General features: G+C 38.5%; 1 protein-coding gene across 1 annotated transcript in view; it reads left to right on the forward strand.

Moving 5' to 3' along the window:
• RECQL (RecQ like helicase) overlaps window positions 1–20,991 on the forward strand; it is a 54,957-nt gene that overhangs the window by 10,528 nt on the left and 23,438 nt on the right. Inside the window, exons 3-5 of the mRNA XM_059404794.1 lie at window positions 11,084–11,281; window positions 12,361–12,540; window positions 14,844–14,950. Coding sequence (XP_059260777.1) covers window positions 11,084–11,281; window positions 12,361–12,540; window positions 14,844–14,950 — 485 coding nt within the window. The remainder of the gene's footprint in view (window positions 1–11,083; window positions 11,282–12,360; window positions 12,541–14,843; window positions 14,951–20,991) is intronic.

Genomic DNA, 20,991 nt, shown 5'->3' on the forward strand with positions numbered 1-20,991 from the left:
GGGCATATGGATGGGTCTTTTTTTTTTTTTTGTATACATTTAGTCACCCTATCTCTTGATTTGAAAACAATTAGACCAGTCACATTTAAAGTAATTATTAATAGAGATATACTTACTGCCATTTCATTACTTGTTTTCTGGTTGTTGTGATTCTTTGTTCTCTGCTCTTTTGCTCTCTTTCCTGTGATTGATGATTTTCTTTAGTGTTACACTTAGCTCTCTCTTTTTATTATTATTTATGTATTTACTAGAAGTTTTTGTTTTGTGGTTACCCAGAGGTTCATATATAACATCTTATGTGTATAGCAATTTTTATTAAGTTGATGGTCACTTAAGTTTGAACACATTCTAAAAGAATTTCAATTTTACTATCCTTCCTCACATTTTATGTGTGTGTTGTTATATTTTACATCTCTTTATTTTGTGAGTTTCCCTTAATTTAAAAAAAAATTTTTTTGGGGTAATAATTGGGATTCTTTTTAAAAAAAATTTTTAATAATTTATTTATTTATTTTTTAAAAAGATTTTATTTGATAGACAGCACAAGTAGGCAGAGAGAGAGAGAGAGAGGGAAGCAGGCTCCCTGCTGAGCAGAGAGCCTGATGCGGGACTCAATCCCAGAACCCTGAGATCACGACCTGAGCCAAAGGCAGCAGCTTAACCCACTGAGCCACCCAGGCGCCCCTGATTTATTTTTTTAATAAACATATATTATTAGCCCCAGGGGTACAGGTCTGTGAATCGCCAGGTTTACACACTTCACAGCACTCACCATAGCACATACCCTCCCCAGTGTCCATACCACCCTCTTCCTAACCCCCTTCCCCCGGCAACCCTCAGTTTGTTTTGTGAGTTTAAGGGTCTCCTATGGTTTGTCTCCCTCCCCATCACATCTTGTTTCATTTATTCTTTTCCAACCCCCAAATCCCCCACGTTGCATCTCCAGTTCCTCATATCAGGGAGATCATATGATAGTTGTCTTTCTCTGATTAACTTATTTCGCTAGGCATAATACCCTTGAGTTCCTTCCATGTCATCAAAAATGGCAAGATTTCATTTCTTTTGATGGCTCCATAGTATTCCATTGTATATATATACACCACATCTTCTTTATCCATTCATCTGTTGATGGACATCTAGGTTCTTTCCATAGTTTGGTTATTGTAGACATTGCTGCTATAAACATTTGAGTGCACGTGCCCCTTCAGATCACTACATTTGTATCTTTAGGGTAAATACCCAGTAGTGCAATTGCTGGGTCATAGGGTAGCTCTGTTCCAACTTTTTGAGGAACCTCCATGTTGTTTTCCAGAGTGGTTGCACCAGCTTGCATTCCCACCAACAGTGTAGGAGGGTTCCCCTTTCTCCACATCCTCCCCAGCATCTGTCATTTCCTGACTTATTAATTATAGCCATTCTGACTGGTGTGAGGTGATATCTCATTGTGGTTTTGATTTGTATTTCTCTGATGCTGAGTGATGTGGAGCACTTATTTGTGTGTCTTTTGGCCATCTGGATGTCTTCTTTGCAGAAATGTCTGTTCATGTCCTCTGCCTATTTCTTGATTGGATTATTCTTTGGGTGTTGAGTTTGATAAGCTCTTTACAGATTTTGGGTACTAGCCCTTTATCTGATATGTCGTTTGCAAATATCTTCTCCCATTCTGTCAGTTGTCTTTTGGTTTTGTTAACTGTTTCCTTTGCTGTGCAACAGCTTTTGATCTTGATGAAGTCCCAATAGTTCATTTTTGCCCTTGCTTCCCTTGCCTTCGGTGATGTTCCTAGGAAGAAGTTGTTGTGGCTGAGGTTAAAGAGGTTGCTGCCTCTGTTCTCCTCAAGGATTTTGATGGATTCCTTTCTCACGTTGAGGTCCTTCCTCCATTTGGAGTCTATTTTTGTGTGTGGTATAAGGAAATGGTCCAGTTTCATTTTTCTGCATGTGGCTGTCGAATTTTCCCAACACCATTTGTTGAAGAGGCTGTCTTTTTTTCACTGGACATTTTTTCCTGCTCTGTCAAAATTTAGTTGACCATAGAGTTGAGAGTCTATTTCTGGGCTCTCATTTCTGTTCCCATTGATCTGTGTGTCTGTTTTTGTGCCAGTACCATACTATCTTGATGATGACTGCTTTGTAATAGAGCTTAAAGTCTGGAATTGTGATGCCACCAACTTTGGCTTTCTTTTTCAGTATTCCTCTGGCTATTTGGGGTCTTTTCTGGTTCCATATAAATTTTAGGATTATTTGTTCCATTTCTTTGAAAAAAATGGATGGGATTTTGATAGGGATTGTATTAAGTGTGTATATTGCTTTAGGTAGCATAGACATTTTCACAATATTTGTTCTTCTAATCCATGAACATGGAACATTTTTCTATTTCTTTGTGTCTTCCTCAATTTCTTTCATGAGTACTTTATAGTTTTCTGAGTATAGATTCTTTGCCTCTTTGGTTAGGTTTATTCCTAGGTATCTTATGGTTTTGAGTGGAATTGTAAATGGGATTGACTCCTTAATTTCTCTTTCTTCTGTCTTGTTGTTAGTGTAAAGAAATGCAACTGATTTCTCTGCATTGATTTTATATCCTGACTACTGAACTCCTGTATGAGTTCTAGCAGATTTGGAGTGGAGTCCTTTGGGTTTTCCACTTATAGTATCATATCATCTGCAAAGAGTGATAGTTTGACGACTTCTTTGCTGATTTGGATGCCTTTAATTTCTTTTTGTTGTCTGATTGCTGAGGCTAGGACTTCTAGTAGTACTATGTTGAATAGCAGTGATGATAATGGACATCCCTGCCATGTTCCTGACCTTAGCAGAAAAGCTCTCAGTTTTTCCCCATTGAAAATGATATTTGTGATGGGTTTTTCATAGATGGCTTTGATGTTATTGAGGTATATGCCCTCTATCCCTACACTTTGAAGAGTTTTGATCAGGAAGGAATGCTGTACTTTGTCAAATGCTTTTTCAGCATCTATTGAGAGTATCATATTGTTCTTGTTCTTTCTTTTCCCTTAATTTTTTAGATTAAATTGATTTCACTACTTTTGTCTTTTAACTATACTAGCTTTATAAGTGATTTCTCTATTATCTTACTGTATGTTCAGTTTCACTCATAACATTTTTTCCTTTCATGATTTTTTATTTGTAATTATGACTTGCTCTTTTCCACTTGAAGAATTCTGTTTAACATTTCTTATAAGGCCAGTTTAGTAGCAATGAACTTTTTTTTTTACCTCTGTCTGCAAACTCTATTTCTTCTTCACTTCTGAATGATGGCTTTGCTGGGTAGACTATTCTTGGTTTTAGGGTTTTTTTTTTCTTTCAGCACTTTGTATGTAGCATGCCACTCTATTTTGGCTTGCAAAATTTCTGCTGAAAAATCAGCTGATAGTCTTATATATAAGACTTATATATATATATATATATGTCTTATATATATATCCCTTCTATATAACTTTTTGCTTCTCTCTTGCTCCTTTAAAAACTCTATCTTTATCTTTAATGTTTGCCATTTTAATTATTATATGTCTTGATGTGGCCCTCCTTGTGTTCATCTTGTTAAGGGCTCTCTTTGCTTCTTGAACTTGGATGTTTGTTTCCTTCCCTAGGTTAGGGAAGTTTTCAGCTATTACTCCTTTAAATAAATTTTCTGCCCCTTTTCTTTCTCCTCTGCTTTTGACACCCCGTATACATGCAAATGTCATTATGCTTGAGGTTATTGTTGAGGTCCGTTAACCTATCCTATCTCTTGATTCCTTCTACTATATCTTTTTATTTCAGTTATTCTGTTCTTCACCTCTAATTGGTTTCTTTTTGTATTTTGTATCTCTTGAGGTTCTCACTGAATTCATCCACTCTTTCCAGTCCAGTGAGTGTCTTTATGACATTACTTTGAACTCTTTATTAGGTAGATTTGGTATTTCCATTTCATTTAGTCCTTTTTCTGAGGTTTTGTCTTGTTTTATTTGGACCATATGCCTCTGTCTCATGTTTTTGACTTTTTGTTTGTTTCTATGAATGAGGTAGAACAGCTACTTCTCCTAAACTTGAAGGAATGGTCTTGTGTATGTATGGTTGTCTGCTGTGCAGACTGTGTGTCTGGTGACTTTCATCGGCTGGCTGAGTTTTGGCTGGTGTGGGCCAGGGGTTCTGGGGCAGCCTGTGCTGGTGCTGCCAGAGCTGAACTGGATGTTGGCTGGACAGTCCTAGGCCTCTCTGTACAGACGGTGCCCTGGCAGGAGAGCTGAAACTGAAGTGGGTACAAGCCAGGGTATTTATATTTATATTGGGGTATTTAGTATAGATGGTGCCTGGATGGTGTGGCTGGACCTGAAGTGGACATGAGCTGGTTATACTGAGGCACATGCACATGTGACATCTTGGCAGGGCTCCTGGAACAGAGGCAGTGTGTGTGTGTTGGGGGGGGTCCCAGGACATTCCATTAGGGTGTGCCCTGGCAGGGCAGCAGTAGCCAAGGTGAGGGCAAGCCAGTGTTCCTGTGGCACTCTGTGTAAGTGGTGCTCTTGTAGGGTGGCTGAAGTGGAAGAGCGCATGAGCCAGGAAGTCATGGGGTGGTGTGCACGGTGGTATTCCAGCAAGTTGTATGGAGCCAGTATGGTACAGGTCTGGATTGTTCAAGGTGCTTTGTGCCTGTGTCACTTTGGCAAGATGGCTTTAGCTGTAGTGAGTGCTGACCAGAAGTATTCTAGCATACATTGCACTATGGCTGCCTTGATAGGATGTCTTGGAATGATGTGGGCTAGGGGCCCAGGGCTCACTGAGGCAGTAGGTCAGCTAGGGTGCCTGGACTGTGGTCCCACTCACATAATCAAGGTCGAGGAGAATGTAAACTTTGGCACTCCCCAACTCCTCCAATCCAGAGAGATTTCCAGCAGCTTTTCTACCATTTGGTGGAATTTTAGGGCTTGGGTCGTTTGTATTCTAGTTGTTCTTTTAAACTGTGGCCATTTTTCCTGTGTCCCAGGAGATCCAGGGCTGGTGTGGCCCAGGGCTCATTAAGGCAGCAGGCCAGCAATGGCATCTGAAACCTGCTCCTGTCTGTGCTGTCAAGGTGAACTGGGAACGTAAACCATGGCACTTGCCAGCCCCTCAGATCTGGAGAGAGTTCTAAGAGCTGCCCTGCCATTTAGTAGGGTCCTAAGGCTGGTTCCTTTATTTTCTAGTTTCCCTCTCAAACTGTGGCTTTTTTTTCTGTGTCCCAGGGCAGATGAATCTGCTTACAGCCCTCAGTGCTATCCCTCCCACTGTAGTTCCACAACATTTGAGGAGGGTGGGGGGGTGTTTCCTTTGTTAGGGTGTGCAGTCCATCCCCCATTCTTTAGGAGGAATTGCTCTGTTAATTTGTTGTGTCTCTGGAGGAGATGAGTTCAGGCTCTTCCTATGTTGCCATCTTGAATCGGAAACTGAGAGCTATACAATCTGGAACTGCGGAAATAACCACAGAGTGGGTTAAAGAATCTCCTGAGCCTCCTGTGTGATGGACCTGAGGAAAACAGCATTGATCATGTGACTTGGATAAATCCAGTCCCTCTTCTCACTGGTCGATCACCATGACATTTTAGTTGTCCAGGAACTATCAGTTAAGAGTTAATGTCCAATAATTTCTGAGAAGTTATTTTCCTTCCCCACTGCACAGTTACCCTGATAAGCTGCTCTGGAGAACAGTGGTGTGAAGATTTACCACATAAATTTTTAGTTGTATAATAGAGGCATTCCTCAAAGGGGTCCAACCTCCACTTTATTAAAGGGACTCTGGGTCTATGTATTGACTCATTTCTGGGAACTGGTTGAAGACCGTGACTCTTGTAGTGATTCAAGTCAAACTTATGTGAACTGAGGGCTTTGTATTCTGTGTTTTTTTTTTTTTTAAAGATTTTATCTATTTATTTGATAGAGATCACAAGTAGGCAGAGAGGCAGGCAGAGAGAGAGGAAGGGAAGCAGCCTCCCCACTGAGCAGAGAGCCCGATGCGGGGCTCGATCCCAGGACCCTGGGATCATGACCTGAGCTGAAGGCAGAGGCTTTAACCCACTGAGCCACCCAGGTGCCCCTGTATTCTGCATTTTTAAATCAGTCTGTTTCAAGGACATCATGGTCAACTAACCAATTCTGAGTTGTCTGTGGTTCGGACTATTCTGTTTACTGCTTCTGCTGTGTTGCTTATTATAGCAACCACATGTACTTTTTCTCTGGTTGTGAACTGAATTGCTACCATTAACTACCATACCTTGGAATCCATCATTCTCATTGACTCATTTAGTCTAGTTCAAAGGCAGTACTTCCCCCACTGTCATTCCTAGCTTACAGAGAACAGCCTTGAAGAGCTCTTCAGGGATGCCAGGGTGGGGAGGCCCTCATGAATATATGAATATATTTCTCAGCCTTGGTGAAAGGAATGTCCTCTGGATCATCCTGAGGGACAGCAGGAGAGTGGATGGTCAGTCTGCCTGATAATCTCCTCTAGCATTCCCACCTCCCGAAGCCTCTGGATCCCCTCCTTTAGTGTACACCCAGGAAGTTCTAGCCCTTCAGTATCATTGGAATCTACACCTCTGGTATTCCATCCCAACTTTCTGATATTCATCATCAGCCAGGTTTCTGCCAACCAACTAAGTAAATTATTAGAGCCACTCCTGGCCACTGTATTTAATGCACTAAACCACAGTGGATTTTTTTTTTTAAAGATTTTATTTATTTGGCACAGAGAGAGAGCACGTGAACGAGCGCACAAGATGGGGGAGCAGCAGGCAGAGGGATAGGGAGAAGCAGGCTCTCTGCTGAGCAGAGAGCCCAATGTGGGGCTCGATCTCAGGACTCTGGGATCATGACCTGAGCCAAAGGCAGATGCTTAACTGACTGAGCCAACCAGCACCCCTAAACCACAATTTCATATTGAGTCCATATTTGTAAATTTAGCTTCATTTGATATCTTATTTTGTACCCTTAGGAATCTATTCTCACACATATTCCCTACTTTTCTGTTGATACAGGGATACCTCAGTGATATTCTGGGTTTGTTTCCAACCACTGCAGTAAAGCCAGTTTCACAGTAAAACAAGTCAAATAATTTTTTGATCTCCCGGTACATGTAAAAATTATGTTTACACTATCCTGTGGTCTGTTAAGTGTGCAGTAGAGTATCTTAAACAACAATGTTCATAACTTAATTAAAAATACTTTATTGCTGGGGCGCCTGGGTGGCTCAGTTGGTTAAGCATCTGCCTTTGGCTCAGGTCATGATCCCAGGGTCCTGGGATCAAGCCCCACATTGGGCTCCCTGCTCAGTGGAGAGTTTGCTTCTTCCTCTCCCTCTGCTCCTCCCTCTTGCTTGTGTTGTCTCTCTCTCAAATGATTAAAAAAAAAAAATCTTTAAAAAATGTTTTATTGCTGAAAAATGCTAGCTATCAATTTTCGGTGAGTCTTATGTTTTTGCTAGTGGAGGGTCTTTCCTTGATGTTGATGGCTGCTGACTGATCAAGGTGGCAGTTGCAATTTCATAAAATAACAAACAGTGAAGTTTACCACATTGGTAGATTTTTTTTCCTTCCATTAATGATTTCTCTGTACATGTGATAGCATTTTTGCCGCAGTAGAACTATCAAAATTGGAGTCCATCCCTCAAAACCTGCTATTGCTACTTTATCATCTAAATTTATGTAATATTCTAAATCCTTTGTTGTCATTTCAACAGTCTTCACAGCATTTTCACTAGGACTAGATTCCATCTCAAGAAACTACTTTCTTGGGAGGGAGACAACCATAAGAGACTCTTAATCTCACAAAACAAATTGAGGGTTGCTTGGAGGGGTGGGGGCGGTAGGGATGGGATGGCTGGGTTATGGACATTGGGGAGGGTATGTGCTATGGTGAATGCTTTGAAATGTGTGAGCCTTATGATTCACTGACCTGTACCCCTGGGGCAAATAATACATTATATGTTGATTTAAAAAAAAAATCAATGACAGAAAAAGTTAATTGGAATACACATTAAAAAAAAAAAAAAAGGAAATGCTTTCTTTGCTCATTTAAAGTGTTGTCATGAGAATGCATCAATTCAGTCACATCTTCAGGCCGTACTTCTAATTCCAGTTCTCTTGCTGTTTCCACCAGTGAAATCTTGAAACCTCTAGTCATCCATGAGGGTTGGAATCAGCTTCTTCCAAACTTCTGTTAATGTTGATATTTTAACCTCTTCCCATGAATCATGAATTTTCTGAATGGCGACTAGAGTGACAATCCTTTCCAGAGGTTTTCAGTTGATTTGCCCAGATCCATCAGAGCAAGCACTATCTGAGGCAGTTATAGCCTTATAAAATCTATATTATAAAAAATAAGTCTTGAAAGTAAAAAATTACCTCTGTTATTAAGTTTTCTGTCCTATATGGGTGTAGTTTGTGGTTCCCCAAAGCAGTTACAGTAGTAATATCAAAGAGTACTGATCACAGGTTACCAAAACAATTGTACTAATAGTGAAAAAGTTTCAAAAATTGCAGAAATTACCAAAATGTGACATGAAATAAGCAAAGAGTGTTAGAAAAATGGTGCCCGTAGACTAACTTAATATAAGTTGCCACAAACTTTCAATTTCTTAAAAAGCTTGGTATCTGCAAAATGCAGTAGAGTGAAGCACAGTAAAATGAGGAATGCTTATCTATATTGGTAAGTGCAACTCTTGGTGTGTTTCATGTCTTTTCATGTGTCAGTCATTTGTACATTATTGTCTAGGGCTTCCTAGGTCTTGAAGCACTGAGAGGTGGCAGGGCAGATTCTTAGTAGGCCTTAGCAGTCCGTTCCTTACAAGGCCACTGTCAAAAAAACAAAAACAAAAACAACTATCATAGGCATTCAGACAGGAGGAGACTGAGAAAGAAGAGGAAGGGCAAGAGAGACTTGGCAGAATTTAGTATTTTAAGGTCCCCTGCCTGCCCCATTGGAATCTGCCCAGATGTTCCCTTCCCAATTGCAGAGTCTGACTTCTTCCTAATCAGTGCCCTAACTTTAACATAAGAGCCTGTGCAAGGCTGGGAGTTCAGTTTACATTGTAATTCAGCCCCTGCAAAATGTTGGTATTTGGTAATCTTGGCCCAGTAGCTATAGGAGATAAGAGGTTCTTTAAGGAAAGTCATAGAGACTTTGAGGTCTCTTTATGCAGATCCTTCATTTCTCTCAGGTTCTTCAGTATATTTAGGAGCAGGCAGTCAACCCCATTATTCTCAAAAAGTGTTCTGTGACAGCAAACACTTGGCCACCCAGAGCCTTTCGCTCTCTAGATAACTTAATTACTGGTGTCTAGATTATAATTCACATAACTTTGTCTACTGTGTGTCATAGAATACCACTGTCTCTTTTACCACTGCAAGGGTCATTAATGCCTTTAAATCTTTAAATCAGAGACTCTTCTAGGTGGCATAGAAGCAATTTAGAGAACCTACTTTTAACTTTCTTTTCCTCAGGAACAACATTTGGTGTTGGTTGGGGTTCATTTAGAGAAGCTGAATCATTGTGAGTGATATAAGGGATTTATAGGAATCAGTTCGTACATGATCATGGCATGTGGTTAAGCAGTCCATTACTGGTCCTGAAGTCAGCAGTGCTAGCAGTAGAAACGAAGATGGAAAGCAAGTGTGGCAGGGTAAAAAAGAGCTGAAGCCAGTGAGCAGAAAATGGAACCTGTCTGGCTCTTGCTTGCACTCGTGTTGGTGTGTCGTTGCCTCCAAGGCTCTGATTGCCAAGATGCTGGTGCCCTGCAGAAGAGCTGGTGCATTTGCCATAGAAAATTGTACAGGAACGTGGCCAACAATTCAGGGAAGCTGAAGAAGCTGTGGGCCAACCTGCTGCCCCAAAGAGATTCAGCAGGAGATGGAGGAACTGGCTTCTGCCACCTGCGAAGAATGAATGAGCCCCAGCAGCACCTGACATTATACCAATAATGTAATGTAAATGTATGAATGCAATGTAAAAGGTGGCTTCTCTTTCATTTCTACCTTCCAGGTCCAAGAGTTCACTTGTGGCCACTCCTAACCCAGAATATTTCAGGGAAGGCAGTTCAGGTAGTTGATATAATACAAAGCCACCATAGCATCCTATTTTAAATCATAACCATGAAGTTTCATCTTATGAAAATTTCCAGCCTTCAAGCTGGATTAATGCAGATTGATGTTTTAGAAAGCACTAAGGACATCTTTAAAAAATTTTTAGTTTCTATTGTGTCAAACATAATCTCACTTTGGCTTTAATACTTGGATTGCTTAGAAGTTTGCTTTATAAATTAGTTATGATGGAATTATAATGTCATTTACGGTAGCACATTTGATTTCTCCTTTAATTGTTATATCAGCTTGTTTCTAATCCCGACTCTTTATCATGCTAACATATGAACCTAGATATGAGTGTTTTTGGGAGATATTATCTAAGTAGTTAGGGGATTACTTTATTTTTTATTTATTTATTTTTAAAAAAAGATTTTTATTTATTTATTTGACAGAGATCACAAGTAGGCAGAGAGGAGGAAACAGGCGCTCTGCTGAGCAGAGAGCCCAACTTGGGGCTCAGTTCCAGGACCCTGAGATCATGACCTGAGCTGAAGGCAGAGGTTTAACCCACTGAGCCACCCAGGCGCCCCTAGGGGATTACTTTAAAATGCCTTCTTTTTGTTTCAAAGTCTGATCACTTTACTTAAATGACTTAGAAGGTTATTGGACCACTGTCCCACAACACAGTAAAAGTAACAGTGATCTTTAATTAAGTGCACAGCTGTGTGCCAGGTACTATGTTAAGAACTTTCCATATGTTATCTCACTTAATTCTTTAAAACAATACTATGAAAGCTAGATATTATCCCCATTTTCCAGATGGGGAAATTAAGGCTCACTTAAGTACTTAGCCTGAGCTAAGAAGGGGACCTAAGATTTAACTCGGGTCTTTGTGACTCCCGACACACATGCCCTTAACTATCCTGCCCTACTACAGTAAGTGTCTGTAATTTCAATGGTGAGGAATATCCAAAAATCAGTAGGGAAACCTGAAACTAATTATTTAGTCATTGTATCTTTTTTCCCCTTTACAGGTCTAACTGAAGAATTGGATTCTATAACCAATGAGCTACATGCAGTAGACATTCAAATTCAGGAGCTTTTGGAAAGGCAACAAGAGCTTATTCAGAAAAAGAACATCTTAACAAGTCGAATAAAGCAGCATTTAGAGACTCCTGATGCTGGGGAAAGCAGTGAATGGAATTCTTCACCTGCTGCTTGGAATAAAGAAGGTTCACTCTGTTTTTCTTTGCTAGTTTTGTTTTTAATTTTTTTCTTTATGTAGGAGTTAAATCATTGTTCCTTGATCAGTGCTTTCCATTGGCTTAAAGGGAAACTGGCCACTCTTTAAGGGGCATGGGAAGCCAGTAGGCAAACCATTCTTACTCATGTTCTTTTTGAATGAAACTTTATTTTTCAGACTTCATTATTTTTTTCCAAATATAGTTCTAACAGCATCAGTCAATGCTTGGAAAAGATTTTTAACTAAATTTGTAAAATATTAACTAAAAGAAAATTAAACCATTAAGAAAAAAAAATAGATTCAGACTTCTTGCCGAAGTCTAGTTTATTTTCCTGTCCTGGTGAACACACCTTTCTTGATTCAAGATCTTGCCAGCCATCAAGTTTATCACTAGCTATCACATTCAAATGGAATACTGACTCTAAAATTGCAGTGCTTTTATGGGCCTAGATTTCCAGGGATTCACTTCTAAACAAGATATTTACATAAATTCCATGTAACTGTTAACTTGATTTTGAGATTTTTATGATACTATGAATTCCCTGATCAACATTCAGATTTTTTTTTTTTTAAGATTTTATTTATTTATTTGACAGAGATCACAAGTAGGCAGAGAGGCAGGCAGAGAGAGAGAGAAAGGAGGAAGCAGGCTCCCAAATAAGCAGAGAGCCCGATGCGGGGCTCAATCCCAGGACCCTGGGATCACGACCTGATCCGAGGGCAGAGGCTTAAGCCACTGAATCACCCAGGTGCCCCAACATTCAGATTGTTTTTTGAATACCTGACAAGTACTTTCCTCTTATTTGTAGGTTAATTCTCAGCTGGCAAATGTTTTTATTTTTTTCTGATGTACTGTTTCTTATATATGATTAAATGTGTTTTTGCTTAGCTTTCTGAGCTAAACTAATCTCAAAATTGTCAGTATAAAAATTAAATTGTTAATAGTATTTAAAGTTTTATATAAATTATTACCTGTTTTTCTCTAGTATAAAAGCGGCCATTCATGTTTTTATCTCATTTATAATCCTAAATAGTTCTAATATATGTAACTTATTTTTCTCTGTCTAGATTTTCCCTGGTCTGATAAAGTTAAAGATGTTCTGCAGAATGTCTTTAAACTGCAGAAGTTCAGACTGCTTCAGCTTGAAACTATTAATGTAACAATGTCTGGAAAGGAGGTATTTCTTGTTATGCCTACGGGAGGTGGAAAGAGCTTATGCTACCAATTACCAGCATTATGTTCAGACGGTATATATTAATAAAGATTCATTTAAGTTGAAGAAATGCCATTTCTCTTTTAATTCTTTAAAAAAAAATTCTAATCATACCTGTGTAAAAACCAAGTGCATTGTTATTTTATCTTTATGTTAATAGACATTTTGAAGGGTTCATTTAAAGAGAGTCTGTTAAAGACTTTGAGTGGAATTAGTTCTTGTATCTTGTTCTTAAAACATAATTAAAAATCCACAGGCCTGGATTCTAGTACCAGATCTTTATTGAGTGTCGGCTATGTTGTTAAGCACGGGAGGTAAGAGTAGTGAGCAAAATGGACAAAGTTCTAGTTTTCATAGAGTTCGTGGTATAAAGTAATGCTTTCTCAAACTGTAACGTGTAAGAATCACTGGTGATGTGATTAACATGCAGATTCTGAGTTTGTGTGGGACCCACAATCTTGCATGTCTAACAGGCTTCCAGGTGATACTGATGCTGCTGTTTGAGGACTAGCAAGGATATAGAGCAAGGGTCAGCAGTCTTTCCCTTAGAAAGCCAGTCAGTAAATGGGATAGGTGTGGCCCATATGATCTCTGTGGCAGCTACCAAACTCTGCCATTGTAGCATGAAAGTAGCCTTGGACAGCATGTAAACTAATGGATATGCCTGTGTTCCATTAAAACTTGAATTACCTAGATAAGCAGCTAGTCCTTAGTGTATTGACCCCAGTTTAGAGAATAGGTTATTGTAAGCAATTGCAATAAAGGTTTTGTGATAGAGATTTTAATAAGGAATTAAGTTAGTACAAAGATATGGCCCAGGGGCTGTTAGAGAAAGCTGTCCTGCCAGTGTGGCATTTAAGTTAAAAGTTGAAGGATCAGTAGGCAAAGCTAGAACAGGGGAGTAAGGAAGAGTGTTCGTGTAGGGGAGCAGTATTTCTGAGCCCAAAAGTAGGAACATGCATGGTAGGGGGCATTCAGTAACCTGGAAGAATTTCATTGTGGCAGGCAGGCAGGGGCAAGACTTGTGGAAAGAATCTTGAAAGGTATATAAAAACTTCCTTAGATTAGTGGGAAACCATTGAAGGGTTTTATGTAGGTAAGAGACTAGTTAGGATTGTGTTTTAGAAGATAGAGGAATTCTAGAAATAATTAGGAGGTAGATTCACTAGGACTTGTTTTCATTGTATGTATGGTGGCGGGGGTGGTAGGAGAAGGGATAGTCTAGAATGATTTCCAAATTCTAGGCTAGGATGGATGGTAAAGTTGCTCACTGAAATAGGATACATTTGGAGAAAGAACTTCTGTGGGAATGGAGAGAGAGGGAAGATGAGTTGAGGAAGTAGAACTAGTGAATGGGACAGTCTTCACAAAGAATTGTTAAGCAGGGAGAAAGAGGGGGCCCTAAATTAGATATCCAGGGTGTTTTAAAGATGAGAGGGCTTGCCTGTGTTTAAATATAATGAGAAGGTACCACTGTTGAAGGAGAATGTGAAAATACAGCAGAGAGAGTATTTGAGATGGCAAATCCCTGATAAAATCTGAATCTGAGTCTATTTTTTAATTGGTCTGCTCTCTGTCTCAGGTTATTTTAAGGAACAATCTATGGAGACATAAGTTAATGTAGAATAACTCTTTTTTTTTTTTTAAAGATTTATTTATTTATTTGACAGAGAGAGATTACAAGTAGGCAGAGAGGCAGGCAGAGAGAGAGAGGAGGAAGCAGGCTCCCTGCTGAGCAGAGAGCCCGATGCGGGACTCGATCCCAGGACCCTGAGATCATAACCTGAGCCGAAGGCAGCGGCTTAACCCACTGAGCCACCCAGGAGCCCAATGTAGAATAACTCTTAACAGCTGTGCACAATTTCAGTAATAAGAGAAAGGGGATATACTAACAGCATTTCATTCAGTCAGTAAACTGTTCACTGATTTCTACTCAGCATGTGTTAATCTGGTACAGTAAGTAGAAGTATACTCAAGTCACTATCAATTGTAATTATACAGGTTGCTGTGTTTTCTTTGGAAAGCCTTGGAATAACCTTTTCCTCATATAACTGGACAGTATTTGACCAAATTTACAATATTTTGCTAATATGCCCAATAATGATAAGTAAAAATTCAGAATGATATGTTTTTATTTTTATAATATTGAATAGGGAAGAGATTTCTGTCTAATCTTGTATTTGCTTATTTGGCTAATGGTCACTTATTTATATCTATCTCTTCTATTAATGAGGATGAGAAATAGGTAGTATATTGATGTTGTGATGCCCTCAGGTGAGTGGTTGAAACTTATTCTGGAGGTAGTGTAAAATTTAAAGTACATACTTTCTCTTTTAGGTTTTACCCTTGTGATTTGCCCATTGATCTCTCTTATGGAAGACCAGTTAATGGTTTTAAAACAATTAGGAATTTCAGCTACCATGTTAAATGCTTCTAGTTCTAAGGTATGCTTCTGTGGCTCTTTTTTTTTAAACTCTTCACTGATGTAGGAGGCTTGGTTTCTACTGAGTTAATTATAAAATTATAAAATAACTATATCTGGAGTTGCAAACTACTGTTGATGGGCCAGTGTTAGCCCTCTGCCTATTTTTATATGGTCTGTGAGCTAAGAATGGTGTGTGTGTGTGTGTGTATTCAGATTTTTATTAATGTTCTAGTTAACATACAGTGCAATATTGGTTTCAGGAGTAGAATTCAGTGGTTTATCACTTATATACAACACCCAGTCCTCACCATAAGAAATGCTCTTCTTAATGGCTATTACCCATCTAGCCCATCCCCTACCCACCTCCCTCTGTCAGCCCTCAGTTTGTTCTCTGTGGTTAAGAGTCTCTTCTGGTTTGTTTCCCCTCTCTTGCCCCTCGCCCCACATGTTCATCTGTTGTTTCTTTCTTTCTTTCTTTTTTTTTTTTTTAAGATTTATTTGTTTTAGAGAGCGAGTGAGTGAGTGCAAGCAGGGGGAGGGGCACAGGGACAGAGAGAGCGTGAGAGAGAGCATGCTTCAACAGACACCCTGCTTAGCACAGAGCTTGATGCGGGACTTGATCCCACGACCCAGAGATCATGATCTGAGTGGAAAAACAAAGAGTCAGATGCTCAACCAACTGAGCCACCCAGTCACTCACCCCTGTTTTGTTTCTTAAATTCCACATATGAGTGAAATCATATGGTATTTGTCTTTCTCTGACTGACTTATTTAACATAGGACACTCTAGCTCCATCCGCATCCTTGAGAGTGGCAAGATGTCATTCTTCTTGATATCTGAGTAATATCCCATTGTACATATATGTACACACACAGACACACACCCACACACACCATCTTTATCCGTTCATCAGTTGATGGACATTTGGTCTCTTTCCATAGTTTGGCTGTTGTTGATAATGCTGGTGTAAATATCAGGGTTCATGTACCCCTTGAATCTGTATTATCCTTTGGGTAAATACCTATTAGCACAGTTGCTGGATCATAGGGTCATTCTATTTTTAACTTTTTGAGAAACCTCCATACTGTTTCCTACAGTGGCTATTCCAGTTTGCAGCTCTACCAGCAGTGCAAGAGGACTCCCCTTTCTCCATATCCTCACCAATACCTGTTGTTTATTATGTTGTTAATTGTAACCGTTTTGACAGGTGTGAGGCGGTATTTCATCGTGGTTTTGATTTGTATTTCCCCGATGATGAGTAACGTTGAGCGTCTTTCCATGTGTCTGTTAGCCATCTGGATGTCTTCTTTGAAAAAATGTCAGTTCATGCCTACTACTCATTTCTTAACCAGATATTTGGGTGTTGAGCCTGGTAAGTTTTTTAAAATAAATTTTGGATACTAACCCTTTATCAGATATATCATTTGCAGATATCATCTCTCATTCCATAAGCTGCCTTTTAGTTTTGTTGATTGTTGCCTTTGGTGTGCAGAAGCTTTTTATCATGATGAAGTCCCAGTGGTTAATTTTTCCTTTGTTTCTCTTGCCTCTGGTGTTGTGTCTAGGAAGAAGTAGCTATGGCTGATGTCAAAGACTGCTGACTGTGTTCTCCTCTAGGATTTGAATGGTTTCTTACTTATATTTAGGTCCTTCATCCCTTTTTAATTTATTTTTGTGTATGGTGTAATAAAATGGTCCAGTTTCATTCTTTTGCATCTTGCCATCCAGTTTTCCCAATACCATTTGTTGAAGAGAGTGTCTTTTCTCCATTGGATACTTTTTCCTGATTTGTCAGAGGTTAGTTGAACATAGATTTGTGGGTCCATTTCTGGGTTTTCTGTTCCATTTCATTGATCTATGTGTCTTTTTTTGTGCTTGTACCATACTGTCTTGATGACTGCAGCTTTGTAATATAACTTGAAATCTGGAATCACGATACCTCAGTTTTGGTTTTCTTTTTCAGGGTTGGTTAATTATTTGGATTTTTTTTTTTTTGGTTATGTACAAATTTTAAGATTGTTTGTTCTAGCTCTGGGAAAAATGCTAGTGCTATTTTGGTAAGGATTACATTAAATATGTAGATTGCATTGGATTGTATAGACATTTTAACAGTTTTCTTCCAGTCCATGAACATGGAATGTTTTTCCATTTCTTTGTGTCCTCTTCAATTTCTTTTTAAGTCTTTATAGTTTTCAGAGTACAGATCCTTTAGTTCTTTGGTTATGTTTATTCTTAGATATCTTATGGGTTTTGGTGCAATTGTAAATGGGATTGATTCCTTGATTTCTTTATCTGTTGTTTTATTATTGGTGTATGGAAATGGAATGAATTTCCCTACCTTGCTTTTATATCCTGAGACTTTGCTGAATTGATGTATTAGTTCTAGCAATTTTTTGTGGCGTCTTTTGGGTTTTCTGCATATCGTTTGCATAGAGTATCAATTACATAGAGTTTGTCGTTTGCACATACTGAAAGATTGACTTCTTTTTTATTTCTTTTTCTTGTCTGATTGCTGAGGCTAGGACTTCCCTTACTACACTAAATAGTAATGCTTAAAAGTGTATATCTCTATCTTGATCCTGACTATAGGGGAAAGCTCTCAGCTTTTCCCCATTAAGGATGGTATTAGCTGTGGGTCTTTCTTGCATGGTCTTTATGATAGTGAGGTATGTTCCATCTACCCCTACTTCATTGAGGGTTTTAATGAAGAATGGATGCTATATTTTGTCAAATGCCTTTTTTACATCTGTTGAGAGGATCATATGGTTCTTAAGCTTTCTTATGTTAATGTGGTATATCACATTGATTGATTTACAAATATTGAACCAGCCCTGCAACCCGGGAATAAATCCCACTTGATCATGGTGAATAACTCTTTTAATGCACTATTGGATTCAATTTGCTGGTATCTTGTTGAGAATTTTTGGATCCTTGTTTAGGAATATTGGTCTGTAATTCTCTTTTTAGTGGGGTCTTTGGTGTTAGAATCAAGGTCATACTGGCCTTGTAGAATGAGTTTGGAAGTTTTCCTTCCATTTCTGTTTTTGGAATAATATGAGAGGAATAGGTATTAACTTTTCTTTTAAATGTCTAGTAGAGGGTGCCTGGGTGGCTCAGTGGTTTGGGCCTCTGCCTTCAGCTCAGGTCATGATCTTGGGGTCCTGGGACTGGGTCCCGCGTCGGGCTCTTTGCTTGGTGGGGAACCTGCTTCCTCCTCTCTCTCTGCCTACTTGTGATCTCTCTCTAAAAAAAAAAAAAAAATGTCTGGTAGAATTCTTTTGGGAAACCATCTGGCCTTGGACTTTTGTTTGTTTGGAAATAGTTGATTACTGATTCAATTTCTTTGCTGGTTATGGGTCTGTGTAAATTTTCTGTTTCTTCCTGTTTCAGCTTTTGTAGTTTGTTTCTAGGAATTTGTCCATTTCTTCCAGATTGCCTAGTTTGTTGGCCTATAATTTTTCATAAATTCTCTTTTAATTGTATTTCTGTAGTGTTGCCTGTGACCTCTTTCATTTGTGATTTTATTTTTGGGTCCTTTCTCTTTTCTTTTTGATAAGTCTATCTAGGGGTTTATCAATTTTATTAATTCTTTCAAAGAACTAGCTTCTAGTTTTTTGTTGATCTGTTTGTCATGTTTTCATTTTCATTTGCTTCTGTGTACTTTTTAATTTCATCTTAAATTTCCTGGTTGAACGATTCATTCTCTAGTAGGATGTTCTTTAACTTCATGTATTGGTGATCTTCCCAAATATCTTCTTGTTGACTCCAAGTTTCATAGTGTTGTGAGCTGAAAATCTCAATCTTTTTGTACTTGTTGAGGGCTGATTTTGACTCTGTATGTGTTCTGTTCTGGAGAATGCTCCATGTGCATTCTAAAAGAATGTGTATTCTGCTGCTTTAGGATGAAGTGTTCTGAATATATCTGATAAGTCCGTCTGGTCTAGTGTGTCATTCAAAGCCATTGTTTCCTTGTTGATTTTCTGCTTAAATGATCTGTCCATTGCTGTTAATGCCCTCTACTGTTACTGTATTATTGTCAATGAATTTCTTTATGTTTGTTATTAATTGATTCATATATTTGGGTGCTCGCAAGTTGGAAGCATAAATATTTATAACTGTTAGATCTTCTTGATGGATAGACCCCTTAATTTATGACATCAGCACCGTTCTTCATCTCTTGGTACAGTCTTTGGTCTAAAATCTAGTTTGTCTGGTATAAGTATGGCTACTCTGGCTTTCTTTTGACGTCCATTAGTGTGTTAGGTGGTTCTCTATCCCCTCTCTTTAAAGAAGCATGTGTCTTTAGGTCTAAAATGAGTCTCTTGTAGATGGATCTTGTTGTTTTATCCATTCTGATACCCTTTGTCTTTTGATTGGAGCAGGTAGTTTATTTACATTCAGAGTGATCATTGAAAGATAGGAATTTGGTGCCATTGTGTTACCTGTAAACTTGGTGGTTCTGGTGGTATTCTTTGTTTCTTTCTAGTCTTTCCTGCTTGGTGTGTATGTATATAAATAAATAAATAAGTAAATACACACAATTTAAAGATTTATCTATTTATTTGAGAGAGAAAAAAAGAGCATATGTGCACGGGCAGAGAAGCAGAAGGAGCAGGAGATAGGGAGCACACTCCCCAGCATGGAGCCTCAGGACATGGGCTCACTCCCACAATCCTGAGATCACAATCTGAGCTGAAACTAATAGTCAGACACTCAAACAGCTGAGCCACCTAGGCACCCCTTGATTATTATATTTTTGAATGTTTAAAAATAATTAAAAGAATGAAAGTACTTTTTAAAGTGTGAAAATTATATGAAATTTAGATTTCAGTGTCCATAAAGTTTTATTGGAATACAACCTTGCTTGTTCATTTACATGTTGTCTAACACTGTTTCACAGAATAATGGCAGCGTAGTTATGATGGATATTATATGGCCCACAAAACCCAATATTTACTATCTGGCACTTTACAGTAAACATTAGTTCACCTGTTTTATATTTTCTATTAGAAAATGGTAAGCAAGAATTTCTAATTATGGGATATAATTAAATACAAATGGTGCATTACTAGCAAGGTATGCTTTCCCTGTGGAATTTCATCTGTTTGGGAATGGACTCTTACCTTCATCTGTTGAATAGCCTTTTTCACCTATTCTTTTTTAAAAAGGATGTTACTGAACTTTTGAAAAGATAGAGAAATAGAATCATAATGCAACTGCCAGTTACCCATTAGCCACCTTTAACAGTTACCAACATAGGACCAATCTTTCTTCATTTGTATACCTACCCTCTTCCCTCTTGCTTTATTTATTTGAAACAATTCCCAGAGATTATATTATTTTAGTTGTAACTCCTTCAGTATGAATGAGAAAGATATTACAATGACATTATCACACCTAAAAAATTTAGTGTTGATTCATTAACATCATCAAATAAAAATATTCTCATCAAAGCTTACTCTTTTTTTAAATTGTGTTCCAGAATAGATTGATAGATTATGTTGTGTTTTGTTGATTTTTCTGTAGGTTCCCTTTTTTCTTATTTCTTTCCCATGCAAATTTATTTGTTGAAGAAATTAAGGTCTTTGTTTTGGTTTTGATTTTCTGATTACCTCCTTGTAATATTGTTCAGTTTGTTCTTTTTAGTTTTAAAAGCTTGACTGTAGTTGGCCTTTTTCTTTTCTTTTTCAACAGTATATTTCCCATGGCATGACTCAGGAGGTACATCATAACCTGGTTATTTTGTATGATGTTAAGCTCGGTCAGTGGGTTCGGTGGCCTGTTACAGAAGTTCTCTGTCCCCTTTTCATGTCCAAGCTGCTGTCTCATTCAATAGCATGAATGTGGAGAACATTGCTTTCTACCACTGTACTTCCTTAACCCTGAAAAATAGAGTAATAATACTCGAAAATAGCTGTAAATTGCAGATAAGTAGAGATTCATGCCACATCACTGCTGTTTCAAAAACTGGGGAGGAAAAAAGGGAAAGGATAGGATAAGTCCAGTTTTCTGTTTGCTTCCACTAGCAGTTTATAGGCTATGAATACACTTCTTTTCTC

The sequence above is a fragment of the Mustela nigripes genome, chromosome 6, assembly GCF_022355385.1.
Source record: "Mustela nigripes isolate SB6536 chromosome 6, MUSNIG.SB6536, whole genome shotgun sequence".
NCBI classification, from domain to species: domain Eukaryota; kingdom Metazoa; phylum Chordata; class Mammalia; order Carnivora; family Mustelidae; genus Mustela; species Mustela nigripes.